At 40.7% G+C, this 23,249-nt stretch overlaps 1 protein-coding gene across 1 annotated transcript in view; it reads right to left on the reverse strand.

Moving 5' to 3' along the window:
- The window catches only part of ERCC6 (ERCC excision repair 6, chromatin remodeling factor), a 76,550-nt gene that overhangs the window by 34,807 nt on the left and 18,494 nt on the right, over nt 1-23,249 (reverse strand). The window contains exons 6-7 of the mRNA XM_081075068.1: nt 12,138-12,266; nt 6,747-6,905 (exon numbers count right to left, since the gene is read on the reverse strand). Coding sequence (XP_080931194.1) covers nt 6,747-6,905; nt 12,138-12,266 — 288 coding nt within the window. The remainder of the gene's footprint in view (nt 1-6,746; nt 6,906-12,137; nt 12,267-23,249) is intronic.

The raw sequence follows: 23,249 nt of genomic DNA on the forward strand, positions 1-23,249 counted from the left end.
GGAGAGAATTTAAGTACTTGGTACCTGAAGACACGGCTAAGCTACTGATCACACTGCATCTACAGCCCACCTCGTCTGTAGGTTTCTAGGTGTATCGCACATGTTATGAACATTTAACCTAATTAGAGGCCGGGTTTTATTTGCCTGCAGTCAAAATACCCTGGTATGTTGCACACTGTAGGTGCCTGACTAAGTCTGTGCCATCTGCCCTCCCCTGCCTTCCTGTTACAATGGGACAGGTATCCCTCTGCCTTGCTGTGAGTCGTGACTCTAGCTGCTTCAGCTGCAGTCCTGTGGGAAGCTGGCGGCCAGTCAGCGCATAGATGAATGCTAAAATCGTCACCGTGACTCTGGGAATCTCTGCAACATGAAATTTATGCTCAGCTCATGCCCTAGGAGGCAACTGGCTGAGGACACTGCAGACCCACAGGCCTGCCCCTCGCTCACTCTGGAATAGTCACTGGCACTCTTAAACTGTCATTCTCCTGCTCCCTGACTTTTTTCTGCCCAACACGGATGTTGAATATTTGAAGTTAGGTGCACACCGCACACACTTCCCCGATGCTATCTCATTAATTCCCAGTTTCAATCACTCTCTCTACACTGATGATGCTAAACCCAGTCTCCAGTCCACATCTCTTTCCTAAAGTCCAAAGTACCACATTCTTGGATGTCTAATTGCTAGCTGTATCCATTTACATGTCCCCACGGCACCACATGTCATACACCCTCCCACCCCCACCAATCGTGCCCTCCTTCCATGTTTCCTAATACAAAGGAAAGAATTGTCACCTCTTCTCCAGGTGCCCAAACTAGAAGTCCAGGTCTCATCCTTGGTCTGCCTCTCTTTTTCTCCACTCTACCCAACCTATAGAGGTCATGTCACGTTGACTTCCTAAATCTCTTCCAAAGTCCTCCTATGTTTCCATCTACACTGGTGACACTCCAGTTCTGGCCACTGTCATCTCTTACCTAGGTTACTGCCCTTTCTAGCATGATCATTTCAAAAATGCAAAATGTGAATGCTTCATCCCTGTGCTTAAAAAACCTCTGAATGTTTGCCCACTGTTCTTGGGACAATCTAAACACCTTAACCTGGCCTATCAGACCACAGGATCTGACCTCTGCTCACCTCTTCAGCCTCACCTCTCCAACACCTGCCCCTGAGGTTCAGCACTCCACCTGCCAGCTCTGGCTTCACTTCCTTCTTATTCTTTTGTCCTAGCTACTGTCTGTTTGTCCTTCAGACCTCAGCTTCTCCTCTATAGTCGTCCCTGTCGTTTTCTCTCCACACGGGCTAAGGACACTTCCTTGGTACAACCACACTAATGAGAACCCCATACTAACCCTATCATAGCACATATCCCCCTTACTGTCACTGTGTGTTAGATCCTTCCTAAGCTCCTTGAGGGCAGAGACAGCCTTTTCTTCAAATGATCTCAATGCCTAAACCACAAACAATGGATATTGGCTTTATTAAAAGAAAACATTTTTTTAAGTGCTGGAAGAAAATACATTGAAATGTTAAGAGTGTTTCTAAGTTCGGGGATCATGGGTGATTTTTATTTTCTTGCTACACCTCAATAAATGATTCATGAACTTAAAAAAATTGTTAACTTAGAGTAAGTCACAGAGTGCTTGAAATATTAAAAATAATCTTTTGCACAACTGAAAAACACCTTGTGGTTCTAACAGAAAAATGAGCTTTAATTTATGTGAGGCTTACCCTCATACTCCAATGAGACAAAATGCACCCACTTACTTCCAAATCTTCTCAACCTCCAGCTACAGTCTCTGCCCTCTCCTCTGCAAAAAGGGCTCAGACTACAGAAGCCAGAGGCTGGAACAGAATCCGACACTTCCAGCAGAATTCCAGCGCCCTGCTTGCCCCTCACCAAGGACAGGTCCCCTCGATGTTTCCTGGGGAGAGCATGACTCTGCCAGTGGCGCTTTCGAGACAATACTCCTTTCTAAAAGGATTAAATGTACCAGCTTCTCCATATCCTCTAAGGGGAACAAAGTTATCATCAATATGCGCTTAGCAGGGATTAGGAAACAACCAATCAAAACCTGGCTAACCCATAAGACTGTCAGATGATTTCTCAACGAAACTTTGCAGGCAAGAATGAAGTGGCAGGAAATATTCCAAGTGATGAAAAGCAAGGACATATAACCAAGATTGCTCTACCCAGCAAGGCTGTCATTTAGAATTAAAGGACAGATAAGGAGCTTCCCAGACAAGAAAAAGCTAAAAGAGTTCATCACCACCAAACCAGTATTACAAGGAATCTTAGAGGGACTTCTTTAAGATGGAGGGGGGTTAAGGATGGGTGAAAGGGGAAGGGATTAAGACGTACAAATTGGTTGTTAGACAGTAGTCAGGGGGATGTAGGTTATAGCATAAGGAATGTACTCAATGATATTGTAATAACTAGGTATGGTGCCAGAAAGGTGTAAGATCTATCAGGATGATAGAGGGGAATGGGGTTGGGGACAAGATGAAAAGCGTGATGGCATTAAAAAATACAAATTGATAGTTAATACAGTATGGGTGATATAATCAACAATGTTGTAGAGATCATGTAAGGTGCCAGACGGGCACTGGACTTATCAGGGGGATCACGACATAGACTGTGTAGTTGCCAGACCAATGTGCTACACACCTGAGGCTGAAGGAGAATAGTATTGAATGTCAACTATAACTGAATATATAGTTATACATAGTCATGGTGGATGGAGTACCACATAGGGAAGACAGTCGATGGTATTGTAACAGCTATATACGTTGTCAGCGGGGTAGTAGCTTGGGGGTGCGTTATCACTCTATGAGGTGTTTAAATGTCTATTACATTGCTTTGTACACCTGAAACTAACTTAAATAAAAAAAAAGATTTCCTCCACCTCCACCCCCAAAACAGTAGCAAACAGCTCACTGGTGACCACCAGTAGAAGTTGCTAGAGCCCCAATTCATTATTCTGACAATTGATAAATAAAGGCAAGTCTGAAGAACGTTTTAAAAAAAACAAACAAAAAACCTGGCTAAAATAGTTAAAAATAAACTCACTTTCAAATAAGTATAAATACATACTTTTTTCAGGTTATACAGCATTTTTTTTTTATGACATGTTTTCTGCAAACTTCTACAATGATGACTCACACTTTGCCATTTAAGGCCAATGTTTTATTCTGGCTGAATATCTATTTGGCCTTATTACGACCTATGATTTCTGCCATTCTCCCCCAATAGAAGACTATGGAGGTTTTCACACTGAGTGGAAATCTGGGAGCAGACCTACATTGTTTCTGAACCACAGAAGGGCAATGAAATCCATTAACAGTCACATCAGCTGAACCATCTGCCCTCCCCGGCTTTCCAACCCTCAATACTGGTGAGATGGGCATTAGAAATGGCTAACTGGGGCCAGCTGGGTGGCTCAGGAGGTTGGAGCGCAGTGCTCCTAACATCGAGGTCGCCTGTTCTATTCCCACATGGGCCAGTGAGCTGCGCCCTCTACAGCTAAGATTGTGAACAACAGCTCTCCCTGTAGCTGGGCTGCCATGAGCAGCCGGAGCTTGGAGTGAGCTGCCGTGAGCTGCCACGGGTTGCTGTATGCTGCCATGGGCTACTACGTGCCAGTGTGAGTAGCCGGCAGCCATCATGAGCTGCTGTGGGCTACATGAGCTGCTGTGTGCTGCCGTGGGCTGCCGAGTGCAGCCATGAGTGGCCGGTAGCCAGCGTGAGCAGCCGGCAGCCAGCAAGAGCTGCTGTGAGCTGCCATAATCCGCCCACTGAAGACCAACTGCCTCAGCGAGGGGTAGCGCAAGGCTCATAATACCAACATGGGCCAAGGAGCTGTGTCCTACACAACTGGACTGAGAAACAATGGCTTGAACCGGAGTGTGGGGGGAGAGGCGGAAAGAAAGGGCGTAAAAAAAGAAATGGCTAACGGTACTGGAGTGATTAGCATCAATTACCAAACTGGCTACCACTCCTTTCATCTCTGATTATCATTGATTATCTAATGAATTTAGGACAAGCCAATAGTTAGTTCCAGGGTCAAATGTTTCAATCTGCAAGATGGACATAGCCTAGAACTTACCAGGCATTACAAAATAAAACATTTACCTTTGAAATATTTAACTTTTCTCAGGTCGTTTATTTATAATTAGGAGTTTACTAAATGATATCCAAGACTCTAAAGTATTAACTGGAATTTGAAAGATAAATCACCTATTTCCTCTCCACCATAACATTTAGGGGGCTCATCATTTAGGGGGCTCATCATGAATGGCAAAGTGAAAAGAGTATAGTGTGTACACTATAAACTAGGAACACGATAACCAGCATAGATTTTTATGAACCACATGTAATATGCTTCTCCCTCTTAAAAACACACACACATAGAAAATACATTTAAAAAAGCGTTTTCTTTTACCATGAAGTTTCTTCTTGGTATGTCAGAGATTTTAAAATTGCAACACTAAAACCATCTCAAATAAGGACCCCAAAATCTACAGCTTGCAAGAGTTCAGAGGAAACGAACCCAGCCAGTGAAGCAATACCGGTTCCTAGCACTTGACTATTCAGTTTCATCTGAACCTCACTGAGTATTCTTCTATTTCTTTAGGACATAAGCATAGAGGAGAACTCCAAGTTCACTTACTTTCAGAGGAGAATACAGTATAAAACTGTTAGAAAACATGACTGTTTGCTGTAGCACATGGAAGTGCAGGGCCCAAGCTCCTCGGCACACCTCTACTCATAAAAAACCCAGTTGTTTGGCTGATGTACGACCACGTTCTGGGAAGCTCTTGTACCAGGACTATTGCAATGAAGACGATCTGGGCTAAAGGCCAACATGCCACAGTATTTCATTATGGAAAGAGGCTATGAGCATTGATAGTTAATTGATTACAGCTGCTCATTATTAGCCCTGACTTCACTCCTAGTAGAGTTGTCACTACTCAAGAGAGCATGTTTTAATTTTTAGATCAAAACTACACTGCAGGGATGACTTTTGGCTTCCTAGGCCCAATGTATTAGATTCGGCACAAGTTTCATTATAATAGGAAGGGAAAGGGAGGAAAGAGATGGGAAATAAGAAAATCCCAGAAATCATTTATGGAAAGAACGACAGTCCTAGAAACTATCCGGAGCAGCCTGGGACTTTCTAGTTATTAAAAAAAAAAAACCCACAGAGAGTTCCAGAGCCAAGCCAACTGAAGAGCTTATTTAGAATAGAGAAGCATTTCTACAAATGCTAATGAAGTCACAGAAAAGAAAACACTAAATGCCCATCTTCAACTCCGACTTTTCTTTTGACCTAAAATGTTTCATGTTTCTAGGCAAAATGTAACAGAATTCTAATATTTAAAGAAAAACCTCTGCTTCAATACAACTTCCTTGTAATAATAACAAAATATTTAGTATTTTAAAATCTCCAGACCACATGTAATATGCTGTTCTTTTCCTTCCTACATTTATATAAAGATTCCTAAAATATTCCAAAACTTCAGTACTCCTCATGAGAAGTGTTGATCTGCTAAATTAACAAAAGAGTAAGGAATAAAAAAAGGCACTAAACTCTGAAGATTAAGAAAAAAACTTCTTCACTCAGTAGTCTATGGTCTGTATTTGGCTCTCTACTAAGCACTTCTCAGCCGATGAAGCAGAGTGTGGCCCAGGAGCTCTCTGCAGCCGCTGATCTCAGGCTCACTGACACCATCCTAAAGGCGGGTCCCAATCCTATCTAGTGAGTGCCTGAAGTTTCTAGGATATAATCATCTGCTAAACATCTCCCTGTTGTTACTCATGAGATAAGGCTACTGGAATCTAAGAAGCTCTCAGATTAACTGGGTTCAAGATTAAATAGCCCACATAATTCACCTAGCATTATTTTTACCAATACTGATGTACATAAAGCCAATGTCCAGCTCAAATATGGAAACAGTCACTGTACCAATTTCAAAATAAAGTACTTCAGTCCTACCATACCGAACTAACGCAGTTTAAATGCTTACTCTTTCAGAGTACTACAGCTTTAATAGTTTATTTAAATTCCTAAAGAGAATCAAGATTAAAATCTAAACATAGTATTCTATCATTTTAGTCATTTAGGATTTGGCCTTAGAATTTATATAAAATCCTTAAAGATTGGGAAGAGGGTAGAAAACAGCGAGCAGACAAGTAACTGCATTAAAAAAAAAGCGCTATCTATAAACACTCTCATGCATATTGATTATAAAAGAAATTTGGGAGAATGGCTTCTCCTAAGCTCCAACTTCCCCATGAATAGACTTTGTACTTACTGTAATGCTCACCTGGTCTCCTGCCAGAACAAATATTTTAATATAAAATTTAATAAATGGGGCTAAAAGTATTACATCTAATTTAAAATTCCATGTTGTGTAAACTATTGATATTAACATAATTGAGTTTGTAAACAATCCATTTGCAGAAGCTAACCTTAGACACTATATTGACCCAAAATATCTAGTGGGGCTCATCTGCAAAATGAAGCATCAATGCCTGGAATTCATTAAAAGTGTTACATGTTTAATTTCTCCTGCCCTACAGCTCCATTGTCTCGTAAAAATTTTCCTTTGATGTCCCCCACTAAAAGAATTAAAGGAATATTGTAATTGAAATGTCATCAATAATTCACAAAACCCTCCTCCACAGCAATACATCTGATGAAATATTAATTGAGCTCCACAGACTGACAGTCTGCAGAGGAGCACTTGCCTGTAATTTGAACCACGAGTCCTGATCTTGCTGTAGCTCAGACCTGCCAAGAAGGCAATTATCTGGATGGTCTTGCCCAATCCCATTTCATCTCCCAGAATTCCTCCTGCCTGCTGGCAGTGCAATTCCCACAGCCACCTAACACCTGTCTGCTGGTACCTACAACAACAAACATCAACAAGAAAAAGAAAATGGCAAATGGTGGGTAATACAGATCATAACAGAAAGTACTCATGAATTAATCATTTGGCTAGGTCCTAGTACCAGTCAGAGAAACATGCTGGATGTGTGTTTTACATGAGTATTATATTTATAAGGTCATACATTTTTGATTACCTAGACATAAAATCACAAATTTTTCTTTACAGAATGTTAACACATTTCTAATTAAACTGATAAATGGGGTAATTAAGGACTATTTCATTTCTTTTGCAACATTAAAAATAGCTTGGTAAATAAGCATAACTTATTATCTTTCATTTAGTATATTTATGGAAAAAAATCTCAAATATTTTTAGATTATTAAGTCCCAATAACTTTTCTATGAAAAAAAGGTGTAAACAGCATCAAAAAGCAGGACAGAGAATACCACAATTTACAGTATATATTGCTGAAAAGTCACTTGGTAATCATATTATCTTTTTATAGGAAAATTAAATTAAATTTTAAGGCCATAAACAAGTCGGAATAATAGAGCTACTCGCAAAATTAGTACATAACAGGTGATTCTGTCATATTACTAGCAGATGCAAAAAAGAACAGATTAAAGACTCAAGAATAACAAGGTCTTTTTAATATTTTAAAGCAGAACTTGATTCAGGGACTTTTTCATAGATACAAAAACATCAGAGGTATTAAAATTTTAAATAAGGAATACAGGCCAAAGAGAAATAACACAGTCCCTCTACCAAAAAAAAAAAAAAAAAGTTGGCATTTTCCTTTCTCTACCAATAGCTTATTTAATCTATAATCTAAAAATAAAGTTTAAAAAAGGAATAATGCAAAAAGAATTTTTGAGAGTGAAAGCTTTAACATCATGGAATGGTACAAAGACTGTATGCACAATTAAAACGGAATCTAAAGCATAAAACACTTAAGTTAAAAGACAGAGAAATCCAAAGGATTTTTTTTTTCCAAATAAAATACCAAGACTAATGAGCCTTCCACCTTAAAAGAAAGTGGTTTTGCTGTTTTACTGCCCAAATGTTTACTATTTGGTACATGGGACATCCACCTAAAATCTCATTATGGACGTCAGTCCTTGTTGAACTAGTTTTATTTAATCTTTTCTCAGTAAAATATGTCATAATTAACTTTCCCCCAATATTCTTCAAAGTCAATTCCAAAAGTTTGACTCTAGCTGTTGCCATTATTATTTATCAAATAAGAAACACTCCGAATGAGAATTTTGCTGCTTTACTAAGTTTACTCATTATACTACACACTTCGAATACAAATCCTGGAAAAAAGGAATAAAAATCCACACACAGTAAGTGTAGTCTGGATAAAAGATCATTTAATTTGGGAAGAAGGGAAAGTTCTATTAACAAGTGGTATGTAATCAGGGAAGAAAAGCTACCACTTAAGGAGCCCACTGCCAGGATGGACCAGGCCCATAGAGCCTCAAAACCACTCTGCGGGGAGATGTTCAGCCCATTTTATAGTTGGGGAACAAAGGCACAGAGAGGTTAAGTAACTTGCCAAAGGTCACACTGATTAAAAAAAAAAAAAAAAAGAGCAAGCCAGAAATGAAATCCAGAACTTCTGATTCCAAACCATTTTAGAGATAATCTTGACCAATGGAGGGAGTTATTTTGCTCCCTGGGGGACATGTGGCAATATCTAGAGACATTTCTGATTGATACAACCAGGAAAGAGCAACTGTCATCTAGTGGTAGAGGCCAGAGATGCTGTTCAATATCTTACAATGCACAGCAATAGTCACAGCAATAACAAAGAATTACTCAACCCCAAATAACAGTTGTGCTAAAGATGAGAAACCCACATCCAGAATAAAAGCTGGTTGTAAACTGGCTACACTAGCCTAATCTCAGCTTTGGAAAAAGACGTATTCAAAAAACTCTCCCAAAAAAATGATGTACAGTGGTCCACCCTTATGAGTGGTTTTGCTTTCCGCAGTTTCAATTACTTGCAGTCAACCACAGTCAGAAAAGATTAAATGGAAAATTCCAGAAATAAACAATTCATAAGTTTTAAACCGCTCACAGTTCTGAGTAGTGTGATGCAGTCTCGTGCCTTCCCACTCCATCCCACCCAGGACAAGAAGCATCCCTTTGTCCAGCGTCTCCCCGTTAGTCACTTAGTAGCCTTCCCGGTTACCAAATCCACGGTCATGGAATTGTAGTGCTTGTGTTCAAGTCACCCTGATTTTACTTAACAACTGATGCTAGCAATTCGGATATGCCAAAGAGAAGCTGTAAAGTGCTTCCTTTAAGTGAAAAGGTGAACGTTTGCTACTATCTGTGGTCTCAGGAACCCTTTGGGGGGTCTTAGAACATACGCCCCTCGGATAAGGGGAGAGAGACTACTGTTCAGTTTCCAGAATCACCAAATTCTAGTCAATGGACCGACCTCCTTTTACAGAGGTACAGAACAACTAGGGAGCCAGCTCTTCTGGGCAGAGCAGGGACCAAAACCTCCCAGGGGTCATTCCAGTGTTCTCCTGCACTGCACTGCCTCCCCACAACACAGGTCCAACACCTCTCTTTGTTTGGGGCCAATCAACATAAAGTGGGAAGAGTCTGGAGAGGAGCGATGGAGAAACATGAAAGAAGAAAGGGTGACTCGTTTGTTATCCCAGAGGGAACATGGGAGGGAGTTAGGACATTTGGATTCTATGTGACCCAACAGAGGCAGTAACAGTGTGCTAGGTGTTTTCTTGCCTACAAATGTAATCTCCAAGGGTGTTCGAACAGCAGAGCATTATGTCTTTGTAAGAAGATGATTAACACTAAAGAAATGACTGAAGGAAAAATATCTACTAGGCAGCCCCTTAAGTCACATGGCTACCTGGAAATCCCCTAAAACAACCGGGGACAATGTACGAAGATGGCAGGAGAGACTCTTTCTTTTCCTGAAGGTCCGCAGATACTGCACCAGCACACTGGCCGGCAGGCGCGTGTGCCTGGATGAGAATTTAGGGTGCCTGGGTTCTGCTTCCAGCAGTGGCCCTGACTGACTGACTGAGCTTTCGTTGCTTTAATTTCCTGATAACAAACATCGTAAAACAATTATATACTTTAAATGAAAGCAGGTTATGAAATTCTGTTTTCAGAACCTTTGCTAAGCATGTAAAAATTACTCTTCAGGGAAAGTTAAAAGATTTTTACAAACTATTGTACAATAGTGAAAAATTACTATAATCTGCTCTACCCTTGCGATCAAAGCATCACAAAATAACCACAGGTAATTGGTATATCTTGGCATTGTCACACTAAGTCAAGATTGCATTTACTGGTGCAGCTAAAAGTAAAGTCAAAAGAGTGAAGTTTGTCATTTGATTGCTAAATTACACAGATGAATGCATTTTCTGGGCAAACTCTCAAAACAGAATTTTAAAAGTTAAACATGATCTTGCAGAAAATAGCACTTCAATGGATAATTGTACCTTCTGACTCCCTTGTGTACAACAATACCCTGTTAATTTAATTCCACAGAGTGCGGTAAATACAGTAAAAATATATCTACAGCTTAAAATTAAATTGGCCTGGCTAAAACTTAATCATAAAAGGAAAATGGAGACTATCAATCCTATTACTTTTTTTCATATAGCAGAAGAAAAGGAACAGAAGTTTTAAAACATTTACGAAATATTTAAAATCCTGTTTTTGAGAGACGAAAAATGAAAACAAAATACTTTCCAAGAATATGCAATTAAGATAAATTAAAAGAAAAACTTGTTTACATTAACTACAATAAGGTTAATAATCAATATACTGAATCATATATACTCTTAGTAAGTAAAATTTGGTTGTAACTGAAATTTCTTTGCTAGAACATTTCACGTGTATACAAAAATGCATATTAAACTTGAGTCTTAAAGATATTTCCCCAATCACTTGTAGAAGTATCCTTTCTTTGATAAATAAATTTAATCTACAACTTGGGTATTCCTTCTGCTAGTACAACACTGATACCATTTGGCCTATTCCTTAACAAGCAATCACTTTAGAGAACATGAAGAGTTGGCAATAAATGTTGTCTTTATTTATCTCTCCACAGTTAATTTTCATTTGGGAAATGCAATAAACAAAGTAGCCACCTTTCTGGGCTATAAAGTATCTACAAAAATTACTGGAGAGATTCAGACTTGAATTTCTTAACAGTTCTTCTGTCCAATTATAGCAAGCCAATCAGGACACTTCATATCTTTAGAATTCAACTTTCCTATATGTTTAGTGGGATAAAATAACTATTCCCTGTCTCCCCTCGACCCCACCCCGAGAAAAATTAAAAGTATAATGAAAGCTCTTTGAGAGGATATATAAAAAGCATGCTATTTTTAAACAAACGTCTTGCACAGCTGAATCTATGAAGGAGATTAAACGTAACCATCTTGAAGAAATCTGCATCCTGCACCCAACTAAGTGGTGATCCAAGCGACAGACAGAAGCTATTTAATGGTTTAACTTCCTATCTGCAGTGAAGAAGGCTTCCTAAAGTACCTTATTAAGTAAGTCTCACGAGTGATGAGATTGGAAATGTGCCCCAGCTTTACATTCATCCTGGGAGACTTGCCTGGGCCTTGCAGGCGACAGGCATGCACCTATCACACAGCACCCGCTATCTGTAAGGCCGGGCCGCTTCACATGTGAAACATAGTCAATTTCAAAGAGCAACTTAATCCTGAAGGTGTTTGCCCACATAAAATATTTAGATGCGCATTTGGTCAGCTCAAAAGTATTATAGCCTTAGATACAATATAGGGCACTCAGAAAGTACTCTCAACAGTTTTTTATTTCCACATAGGAGTAAAAAAAAAACCTATAGAGACAATATTGATTTTAATGTACCACTTTTCTTAATTAAGCTGACTTAAGAAATGAGAGGTTTGGTTCGTTCAAATTACTAAGAACAAAAAAATAACTCAATGTAGATGGTTTTTAAATGTGTTGCTTTTAGTCTGCTGAGACAGGTCCATACAGATTCATCAGTTTACAAACATACCCAATGCGCACTTTAGTCTATTTATTATCATCTAATTGTAATGAACAGCGTGTGGCTACAATTTCATTTGAGAGGATCTGTATCTGCAATAAATTGCTGCAAGTACCTTAAGGCCCACAGGTAACTGCAGTGTAATTCCTAAAATAGTAATTTGTACACAATGGCTTGATGACAGATATAAAGGAAAGAACACATGACACATACTTAAAAAGCTTTTTGAAAAGAAAACCCGGCATTTTAAAACCTTCATCAAATTCAGCATCACTTTCCTCAGAATCATCTTCAAGCTTCAAACTCTTCTCTTTGTCCTGCAGTCTCAGTTTGTTCCATCTCCTACCATAAAAATAAAAAACATATTTCCATTATTTTGGTTACAAAACAGATTAAAATAGATAATTCTAGATAATGCACAGGGGAAAAAACAGGCAAATTAGAATGGTCTTTTAGCTTTCTGCTGCCATCATTACCCAAAACACTGATATTCAAAGAAGAAGAATTCTCTTTTCCTTCCTTCTCAATTCAATTCTTATTTGAATTATTATACCTGTACTAGAAATATTTTTGTAAGGTCCCATTTCATTATCAAAACTACTTGCTCCTCCTCTGGTACACCCTAAGGGAACATTTCTCTGCTAGTTCCTAAAATATATGAACTTAATTCCAGAAAAGATTCAATGAAAATTTCAATATAACTAAGTATCTCCAAAAGGGCAATATAACAAAACAACAGATTTTATGTATAATTACTATTTCTGTGCTACAGATATGATAGTCATAGTATAAAACAGCACAGTATCTTAAACATAAAGCAAATTTTTGGTCAAAATTACTATATATCAGATTCACATATTACTTAATGGTAATATATAAAGGTATTAATAATTATATTCCTAGTACCAACAATATAAAGGTACTAATAATTATACCACTGAGGAAAAAATGTGTTCACTAAATAAAATCTAATTCATAAATTTAGCAATATGTTTTTCAGATATAAAATAAAATGAACATTTATATTTCAGAAGGGTAATGCTATGTATCTATAACAGAAAAAAATGTCTAAAGAGCTGAAAGTCTTAGCAACACACCAAGGTTTTTGGGAAGGTGCAGCCATTTAGCCAGACTAATTCTGCATTCATGTAACTATAATGGACACTTGTGTCACGAGTTAAAAAAAAAAAAGTCAATAGCCTCACATTCTATTAACTTCCAAAATCAAAGGATGATTTTTTTCAGTATGCATGCAAGTGATTTTGAATTTCACAAAATGGTGGAAATGAATTAAAGCAATAATACAGAGAAAGGCCTCTAAAGTAAAAAGCTCACAGGAAGGGAAGGAGCACAGCAACAGTAAGAAGGCATTTATCCGTCACTCATCATGCAAGAATAATAGAGAGAAGGTAACGGAGAAAATGGAGGGATAATATGGCACACACTACCCAGCTAGAGGAATGGTGTGTTTTCCAGGATCGATTACCAAGCGAGCAGAGGCCAAACACAGAGTGACAGGCAACCACACCCAGGGAGCTGCTGGAGGACAGTAAAGCACACCCTCTGATAAATTCCTGCCTTGCTGAAAATTCCATCTCTTCAAAGTACCAAAAAGAAGGATTAGCTGAATTTAATTATAACCAATAAGGAAAAACGAGTTGGTGATCTAAAACTGCTTCTCGAGGTACTAAGAGGACCTATAGGTAAGCAGTGTTGGTCATTTCCAGAGGACAGCCAATGGAAGAGGCAGCCTAGAGCCAAGTCTAAGGAAATAGCTTTCATACAACTACAAGGTTTAATATGTGGTAGTCTTTTTATGTAAAAATTTAATGACCTTTTTGTGCTTAACTTCTAAAGGCAATCTCTTCCTCTCTTTTATTTGTATTTTTCTTCCTTAAAAATCATCTCCATGCAATTGATACAACGAAGTATCTCTAGGTAGCTCTAACAGTCTTTGCTATTCTTCTGAGGTTCACATTACCTACAAATTTAATTACGTGCAATGGCATACGGCAGCGGTTCTCAACCAGGGGCAAAGTGGCCATCCTCCGCCATTCCCCACAACACCAGGGTAATCTGACAACGTCTGGAGACAAATTTGGTTGTTACAACTGCTGGGGAGGGTAGATATACTACTAGCATCTAGCAGTGAAGGCAGGCGATCCTGTAGGCACCCTACGATGTGCCAGGCAGTCCTCCACAACAAATGTTACCTCGTCTCAAATGTCAGCAGTGCCAAGGCCGAGACACCTGGGTACATAGGTACCTACTGGTGGCACTGAGAAACCAAAACAGTGTACATATATTTTCTGGATGTGTGTGTGTGTGTGTGTGTATGTGTGTGTATCTGAATTCTTGCTACTCACTATCTGAAATTTAGCAAACAAGCAATTTCAGATGAGATATTCCTCAGCAACCAAACTGTTACTATCAGAGCTCAGAACCAAACATCTGTATAACAAAAGATAGTTGTATTTAGCAAATTTATGGATAATAAAAATTTGTGGAAGAAAAATCACAAAAACCAGCATAGCCACTTAAAAATACTTCCTTTTACAACTACTCTAAGATAATTTTTTACAGGGAGAAAAAGAAACACACCGGAAGATACTGTCTTTAAAAGTTTGGCACAACAGGTCATTAAATATATTACATACAAGGTCACATAGTAAACTTCATTGATAGATGACAGCTGCCTCCTTAGACTTGGCCAGTAAATCCTTGTGGCTGTTAAATTTCCCACATCAATCTGCTTCAACAGGGTTTCAGCTTCCTCCTTCTGCCTCCCTCCCTCCTAAAATATACGGCATCATATCACCACAGAACACACAGCACCTAGGAAACCACATAAGCCGCTACAGAAATGATTGCATTCCAAGGTCTTCTGCTTCATAAAGGTGAAAAGGGACAAACATTTATTCAGTTTGGCTAAAGGATGACTAAAGGTGGTGGGCAAAAATCATTATTGCCTACAAGTACTTGTATCATTGTGAAGACAAATAGCCCTAGTAGAATCACACACACATATTCAAGACAGAAAAGACCAGGTTATGAAATCACATGCCTATGGGCTCAGGCTAAGCGCTACTGTGTTAGAGCAGCAGTTGCTCCTGTGCTTTCCAGCAAACACAGGCCTGCTTGTCGCCCACTGCAGCAGAGCAGCGCCGAGCGCGGGCTGACAAGGACCAAGGGCAGGCACACTGGAATGTAGAGGACTCACCTGAGCCAGACTCACCTGAATTCTGAGAGAAACAGTTGCTGCTCCCACCTTAGATGTCATCAAGGGTCTTACGCTCTCTTTACTGTGCTTACCCGGCTCGTCCTACAGCCTGGCAGGCTGCGTGATCTGTCTGGCCAGCAGGTGTAAAGGGGGATTCTGTGCTATGAGTAAACTGGGCTTGACATACACAGGAAGAGCAGGCCAAAAAAATCAAAGCCTGGACGCGGGTGGTCTGGAATCAAATCCTGACTGCCGTTCTTCAGCTCCTTAACCCAAGCAAGTAAATAATGTCTTTAGTATCTAAGTTTCCTCAACTGTGAGATGGGAGGACGACAGCATCCACTTCACTGGACCTTGAGGAGGGTTAAGCGAAGCATCACAAGTAAAGCATTCATCAGCGTGAGCGTATAACATAGTAAGTGCTAAATGAATTAATGTATCGTATGTGGTCTGACGTATAGGTGTGAAACCCTCACACAACCCCAGGCAGGAACATGGCTCTGATCACTTACAGAGGAGGAAGCAAAGGTAATACACAGTCCAGAACAATTGCACGTGGTACGCAACGCACCGCAAAGTTTGAGCGAACGCTCTGAATGTGGGTATTTGAACAAAAACGAGGAAGGTTCATCAACAGATGCTCAGTCAAGTATTATGAATAACACGATCACCGTGAATTAAAAAACCAGCCATCAGAACGTACCTGCTACAGTATCTCAGTTTAAAAATTCTGCAACCGATTTATAAACAGTGCACTGTCATGAAACATGGCTGTCTTTTATATGACATAACAAAAATTAGACACAGAATAACTTAAAATTGGTTGGGGTGGTTTGGAAAACTAAGATCCAGGCCCAAGTGATATGAAACCTTAAAAACCAGAAATGGCTAAAATGTCTCAATTCTATTATTTCAATAAATAAGCCAAATGACTAATTTTAAAAGTGGAAGGAGGCAGTAAGTAGTCCCATATTTACGTTTTTGGAAAAGAAATAAATTTTTCCTGTTTTCTACGCTCTCATTTAAAAAACTCCACACACGTAATAGTCACAGCTGCAGCCACATAAAACCAGTGGGCATGGTGATTCTGGCAGTGTCTCTCCCTCACACAACTACGGCAGTCAGCCCGCTGCTCACTCCACTGGCAGCCACTCAGAAGAGAGCCCAGTAATAAACATAAACTTCTGTTCCAATCAGATGCAGGCAGGGAAAACACTCCCTGGCTTCTACATTCGCGCAGGAACGAGAAGCTGGTCCAGGCCGCAGGGCCTGGGGCTGATCCTGCAGTAATGACCGATCACAAGCACCCTGGACTCGGGGCCAGACAGCTAGCAGCACGGCACAGCATACCCAGCTGCACACCAGGAACACTGCGTCCCCCAGCTGTCACCTACTGGCGTACCTCGTCAAGGGAAGCCTAGCAATACACCTGAGAGCCAGTTGCCACCATTTCAAGTTAATTTACATTCAAAACAGAACTTCAAGCATGTCAAGGGTGTTTCAACACACATAAGCGGGAAAACGCAGCCAACGTCATCATGTCATACCTGTGGCTCCCTCATCCCTGTGCATCTGCATTCTTGTGCTGCCCCCAGTCCTCCTCCCCTTCACACACATCCGCACACTCCTCCCCGCAAGCAGCCCTGACCAGTGACGCACCTGTCCTCGAGGTGCCTCCCCAGCCCCTTGGCGCCGTGAGCACATGTGGTGTGTCCACTACAATGGTCACCAAGTGGTAGCGTCTTTGGAAATCCGCACCTGTCTCTCTCTACGACTGGGAGCCACTTGAGAGGAGAGACTACCTTAGTCATTTTTATAACCCGAGAGACTAGTATAATGCCCACCTCACCACACACACTGAATGAATGAATGAATGAGGTTCAGAATTGGGCTAGGGACAAGGAAAACATCAGGGTCTGAGAAGCATGGCTTGAAAAGGGTCAAAGTGGGTCATCTGAAATGGATTCAAGAAACGTCCTGTTCTATCTCATTTACAGCCCACCCCCTGCTGTATCTCCTACTGCTCCTACATATATTAAGATACTACTCCTGGTCTGTCCACTGGATAAACATGCTACAGGTCCCCTACAAAGACTCAGCCATGGCAGAGGGCAACTGCAAAGTCAGAGAAATTCTCAATGTAGGTTTTATAAGAAATAAATTTTTCAAGTTATTTTCAAGTCCTGAGCTCTGTTTTTGGGGGGTTTCCCAGTGGATTCACTTTGAAACTGGATTCTGCATACCAGCTGTTGGGAAGAATTAGAAGGCCCGAGTTTGGGTCCATGCTTCCTTAGAACCAGGTGGAAAGGGCTGAGCAAAAGACTGAACTTTCTATGAAAGAATTGGTCTTCTGATAGAAGTAAAAAGAAGTTTAACTAGCCCTAAAATATAATTACATTAGTAGAAAGAAAAAAATGTTTTTGATGTTCCTACCTTCCTCCTTTTCTTTAATCCATACAAGTAATAGTCACAGCTGCAACCAAATAAAATGACATGAGTGTATTATTCACTGGGGGATTTTCTAACTCCTGTAGTCCCTCAGCCTCCAGCAGCAGCCACTAGAGGAGAACCCAGCAAAAAACACAGACGTTAAGATACCCACTGAGAAGTGCACACTGGATGTGGGCAAAGAGCTGCAGTACAGGTCTGTAACTGGTAAGGAGAGGTCCACACTTAAGAAACATCATGTAACAGTCACTGCATTTGTCTCCTGGACCACAAAATGAGCGAAATGTTAAATTCTTAGAGAACTAAATGTATTACATATGTATTGTACCCTTTGGAAACTGTTTTTTCTTTTATACTACATACACACAGATGCTACCTTGTAATTATTGGCAGGATTACACAAAAAAGTAAAACTGAAGTTTTAGCTAACTGTCATTTAAATGTGAATGAAAAATAACAAATGGCAAAATACCTATTGCAGTCTTGGGCAGGCATGCGTCAATGGTAGGCCCCAAGTCTAAAGGCCATCACGCTATTCCACCCTTACTGTCAGCCAAGATCAAGATTATCATAGACCACTCTGGGTAAGACATGCTATCCGTCAGGGCAGCAAGGAGTGTGAAAATCAAGCCTTACAAGGCACAACAGAAGGATCTGGAATACTGACCTTAGAACAGAGAGAACTGTGAGGGACCAAAGTGTAATCCTGACCTACCCTCACTTAGAACCAATGAACACGATGTGAAGTTTGAAGAAGGCCCTCTGGGCAGGTGTCCAGTGTCTCCTAGTGTGTCAAAGGAGGTAGAACTTGTTATTTCTCCCCAAACAACTGTTGATAATGTACCTAGAAGTATAGATATTTTATCACTAAGTGGAGACTTGATCGTATTAATCAAAAATGTATGAAAGGTACAAAAAGCCAAACATCAACAAAATTAAGTTTATAACAGCTAATGATTTAGCTATGCAAACTAACACCAACTGTGCAACTGCCTTTTACTTTGGAGAGAAGTCACCTTTTCATCTAGGTCAACATTCATAAGGCCTTCTTCATGATTCTCATGGACCCTCTGACTGGCTCGATGGATTCTTTGTAGTGCCTAGCGGTGTGCAAATAACAAGAACAGCCGACATTTACTGAGTGCCTGACACATGCCAAATACCTCAGGTATTATCGTGTGTGATCTTCACATCGCCCTTACGATGGTACTGCTATGAGTCTCATACTATGGATGAGGAGAGAGACATACGAGAGCTCAGAGCTACCAAGTGAGATTGGCATTCTGATCCCATGACCTGTGATTTCTAAGCCCTATGCCAAACATCACCTCCTTAAGTAACATAAGTTAGCCCTGGACAAGTTGTGTTTTGAAATTACTCATACGTATACCCTCACTATGCATATATTTTTTAAATTTAGAGTCAGAAAATACTAAAATGATTTATAATTACTGAAGTGCTGGGCACTAAGTTTTCCACATGCATTACTCCATTTAATCCCTCCAACCCTGTGAGGCAGGTAGTATTACTGATCTACAGTAGCCTGCCCGAGGCCACCAATGTTAAAGTTCAAACCCAGATAATCGAGCTTCAGAGTCTGTACTGTTACATAATCTTGCCTCTCAAACAGTATTTTTCAAACTCCCTATAACGACCTCATTTCTCATATGTCAATAATCACCTCTTTAATTGCTAAACAATGAAAACAATTGTACAAGAGCAAACCAAATTCTAAGGCTTCAATTCAAATTTGTCTCTAAAAATATCAGTGCTAAAGTTTAAGGAGGGGAAACATGGCCATTTTTGTACCGTGACATGATTTCTTCCCTGCCTTAATATTATGCAGATAGTCAAAACTCACTTTTCACTGGACACCTGCCAATTATTCCACATAACAGTAAAATCAGTTTAGCAGTTCTTTTTACTACAGATACTCTGGGCTGAACAAACACATAAGATACATTTAATACCAAACAAACAAACCAATGTACTCAACTGCTTATACAAACCACAAAAAATGCAAAATATACCTATTAACAGGAATTGTCAAATATTAGTAACCTGAAATCACATATTATTAATAATAAAACGAACATGCCCTCTCCAAAACTTCAAGGAAGTCACATACTGAGCTGTTTGAAATTCAAAACTGACCTTACTGCTCTGTCTTCGTTTTTGTTTTGACGTTGCGAGGGCCACTAAGCCTGGAGCAGTTCAGGTCTATACTGACTGTGAGGGAAAAGCCACACATTATATAGTTAAATCATTCATAACATGGGGTGAAATTTCAACCTGAAGATTATTCTCCACTTATTGCGATATCCATGAAAGAACTTCCACAACAGAAGCGCAATGAGTACAATCTGATTTTTAAAAATATATTCAAGGCACCAAGCTGGGTATTTAATATAGTTTGCATTTCTGTAGTGCAATAGGTTTTCTATTTCAGACAGCTAGGAATCCCTTACAGATTAGCCTAATTTGCTAAATTGAGATACTCGGTGTTTTACTTTTCTTATCTGTCTTTTTATGGTCTATCTGGGTGGACTTAATTGGCACATCTGAGCAGATGAAATACCCTCAGTTAGGAGTCCGGATCTCACAGAGTAAATTAAGACTGAGGCAGACAATTACGCACTGGAGCTGAGAATGAGGTGTGTGCAGAGCACAGAGCAGAATTAGTCTTCATTTGTGTTTTAGCTTCATCATTTAAAAGAGGCCAAGATGCTCTCTAAGAAAATTCCTTAAGGGAGTCACTTTTTCTTTTCTTTAAAACACAGATTCGTAGAAGAAAACAAATAAAGAACACAGTTTTACTTCTTGAGAAAAAAGTTAACTCCCAGAAACTTATCATACGAACAATCTTCAAATCATTATATTTAGGTTTCTGAATCAAATCTAGATTAAACTTCAACTAAGTTTAGAATTTTCAGAGATCAAATGATTTTGGTGTTGTTTTTAAGGTACAAGCAAATCAAGCTCTCCAGTGTAATTTGGCCTTTGCCTAAGTGCGACCTGAAAGTGCTGGGTCTTCATCCAGTGCAAAGACACAACTGAAGGACAAAAGGGACAATTCCAGTGTGAAGGGAGGCAGCTATGGGCAAAAGGAAGAGAAAGAGGCTCCTTGAAGACAATAAAATGGAGAGAGCAACTAGGAGAGTGGTTCCAGGGGCACAACCTTTAGGAGTATTTCAGGTGAGAAAATGGAACCTGCAGAGAGAGTGTAGCTGGTCACCATCAAGTGCTGGGAGAAGCCAGCTGCTGAGACCACGAATGCTCCTCTGAGTCCACGGCATGGGACCAAGGTGACAGATGATCACCCCAACCCAAACCACCTTCCGATTCCGAATTACTTCATGTTTCTGGGCTCAGGTCCCTATCTCCTACGGGTCTGTGCGGATTAAACCAATGGACCCACATAACCTGAAGCTCTGCCAAGTGGTGAGCACTCAATGCTACCTATCACTGTTGTTCTCATATGACCTCCTCCCATCCCCCACTGGTGCCACCCTTGCTCAGGCCACTGAGGCCCCCAAAGCTCCAAAGCCAGAAGACTTTTTTCAACATTTGTCCTACTTGGCCTGATCCCTCTCAGCATCTGAAAACTGACAGCCTTCTTCTGGAATTATGCACACACACAATGCAACCCTGCAAACCAGGACCCAACTCACAGCCGCCCCCCCTCCGGGCCACAGAAGCCCCACTGCTCAGGGGGAGGACAATGCAGACCCTTTTTCCCAAATGATGAAGCCTTGCTGAATATTAGAAGATATTCCGTAAGATTTACATAATGAATGGGGTCATCAGTCCTTTTTAATCTTTAAATTCATATAAAACAGTAAAAAATAGAGGAGAAGGAAAAAAATCTTTCAGGTCAAAAATGTATTAAAAACCAGTTACATCAACAGGCATCATGACTATGGATTCAGGTTACACCAGACCCTGAGGCCAGTTCTACCTCTATCCACACGGCACTAGGCAGGTCTGAACTCCCAAGCAATCTCCCCACACCCCTCCCACTGGCTTAGGGTTTGGGTTGGGTTTCCTGTCCTGGGAGGCGGCTAAGTGCTGATTCTTGGCACCACCTTGTGGTCACATCTAGATATTGCACATTCCACTTAATTCCACAAATGGAAGCAAACTGACATTGACACAACCCAGTCCTGGCTCCCAATCCCAGTTCTACCTCTTAGCAGTGCAATCACGTGCAAGCTGATCAACTTGAAATGGCCAACATAAAGGGTTTGTACTGCCTACTGTAACTGTCATAAACAAAAGATATGTATACTCGTACAAACCGTGTTTCCCTGAAAATAAAACCTAGCCAGATAATCAGCTCTAATGCGTCTTTTGGAACAAAAATTAACATAAAACCCAGTCTTGTTTCACTGTAATATAAGACCCGGTCTTAATATAACGTAATATAATACCGGGTCTTATGTTAATTTGTGCTCCAAAAGACGCATTAGAGCTGATTGTCCGGCTAGGTCTTATTTTCGGGGAAACCCAGTAGGAACAAAGACTGGAATGCAGGCAGAAAAACAACAAAGAGAGATGACAGTTTTTTCATCTTACAATTTTACTACAGAAAAACAAGAACTCATCCATGTGAAAGGGGCGGGGGGTGGCAGGGAAGCCTACAAACCATTCGGAGGTACCAACTTAACTCAATTTCAGGCTGTGACCTCCACTGCTTGGCCCAAAGTACCACAAAATCTGAGAAGACTCCGGCACCATCTATGAAGAGTCTGTGAGTCTGTTTCTGAACTCTACTGTGTTTCACTGACTGGGGATGAGGGTAGGGCGAGGGGAGGAGGGACTGAGTCCAAGGTAATACCAAGCTGACTTTGATTAGAATAGAAAAGAAGCATTACATTCTCAAACACCATCATCCTTACCAACAATTCACTCCAAACGCTTCAAAGGTTTCCTAAATGGGAACATCAAGGGTCTATGACAATGAAGGGTGCCATCAACCTCACCTCAGAATCAGTGGGAATCAGTGGGCCCGCGGTCAAAGAGCAAGTGCAGAGCCCGGCTCTACCCGCCCCTGACCTGCTGCCTCAGACGCTCCAGGCTGAGTCCTGAAGACACCCATCCAGTGATTCAGAAGCACACGCCCCAATAGGAATCAGATGATCTAGTAGGTACTTGTGGGGACAGAGCCAGGAGAGCAGTTTCCAGGCTCTCGGCCTCACGTGGAAAGGTGCTGGCTCGGGTAGTAGATGGTCATCAGCTGTGGCTGGTTGGTCATCAGCTGTGGCTGGTTGGCCATCAGCTGTAACCAGTTAGCCAATTAGCCCCTGATATAACTGCCGTGGCTGCACTGGTTGGTGAGAGAGTGAGGAGTTGAGTCGAGTGGGTCAGTTGGCAGGCAGAGAAGTGGACAGCAGGTTGCAGGTCATGTGGCTCCAGCCTCTAGTGAGACTATAGTGCTATGACTCCCCTACCTATGGCTCCGTGGGTGTTCCTTTTTGGCCTCACCATATCCTGCATTCTTATGTAGGGAGCAGGCCACCTCACACGACAAATGGCGCAGCGAGCCATTTGGGGGTCCCCGCACGACAGTACTGCATGTAAATGAGTGAACTGACCCAAAGTTCCTCTCCAGGCCCTCTCCTATGTAAACACAATATACAGGGTACATAAACGCGTAT

The sequence above is a fragment of the Rhinolophus hipposideros genome, assembly GCF_964194185.1.
Source record: "Rhinolophus hipposideros genome assembly, chromosome: 15".
In the NCBI taxonomy this organism is placed as follows: Eukaryota; Metazoa; Chordata; class Mammalia; order Chiroptera; family Rhinolophidae; genus Rhinolophus; species Rhinolophus hipposideros.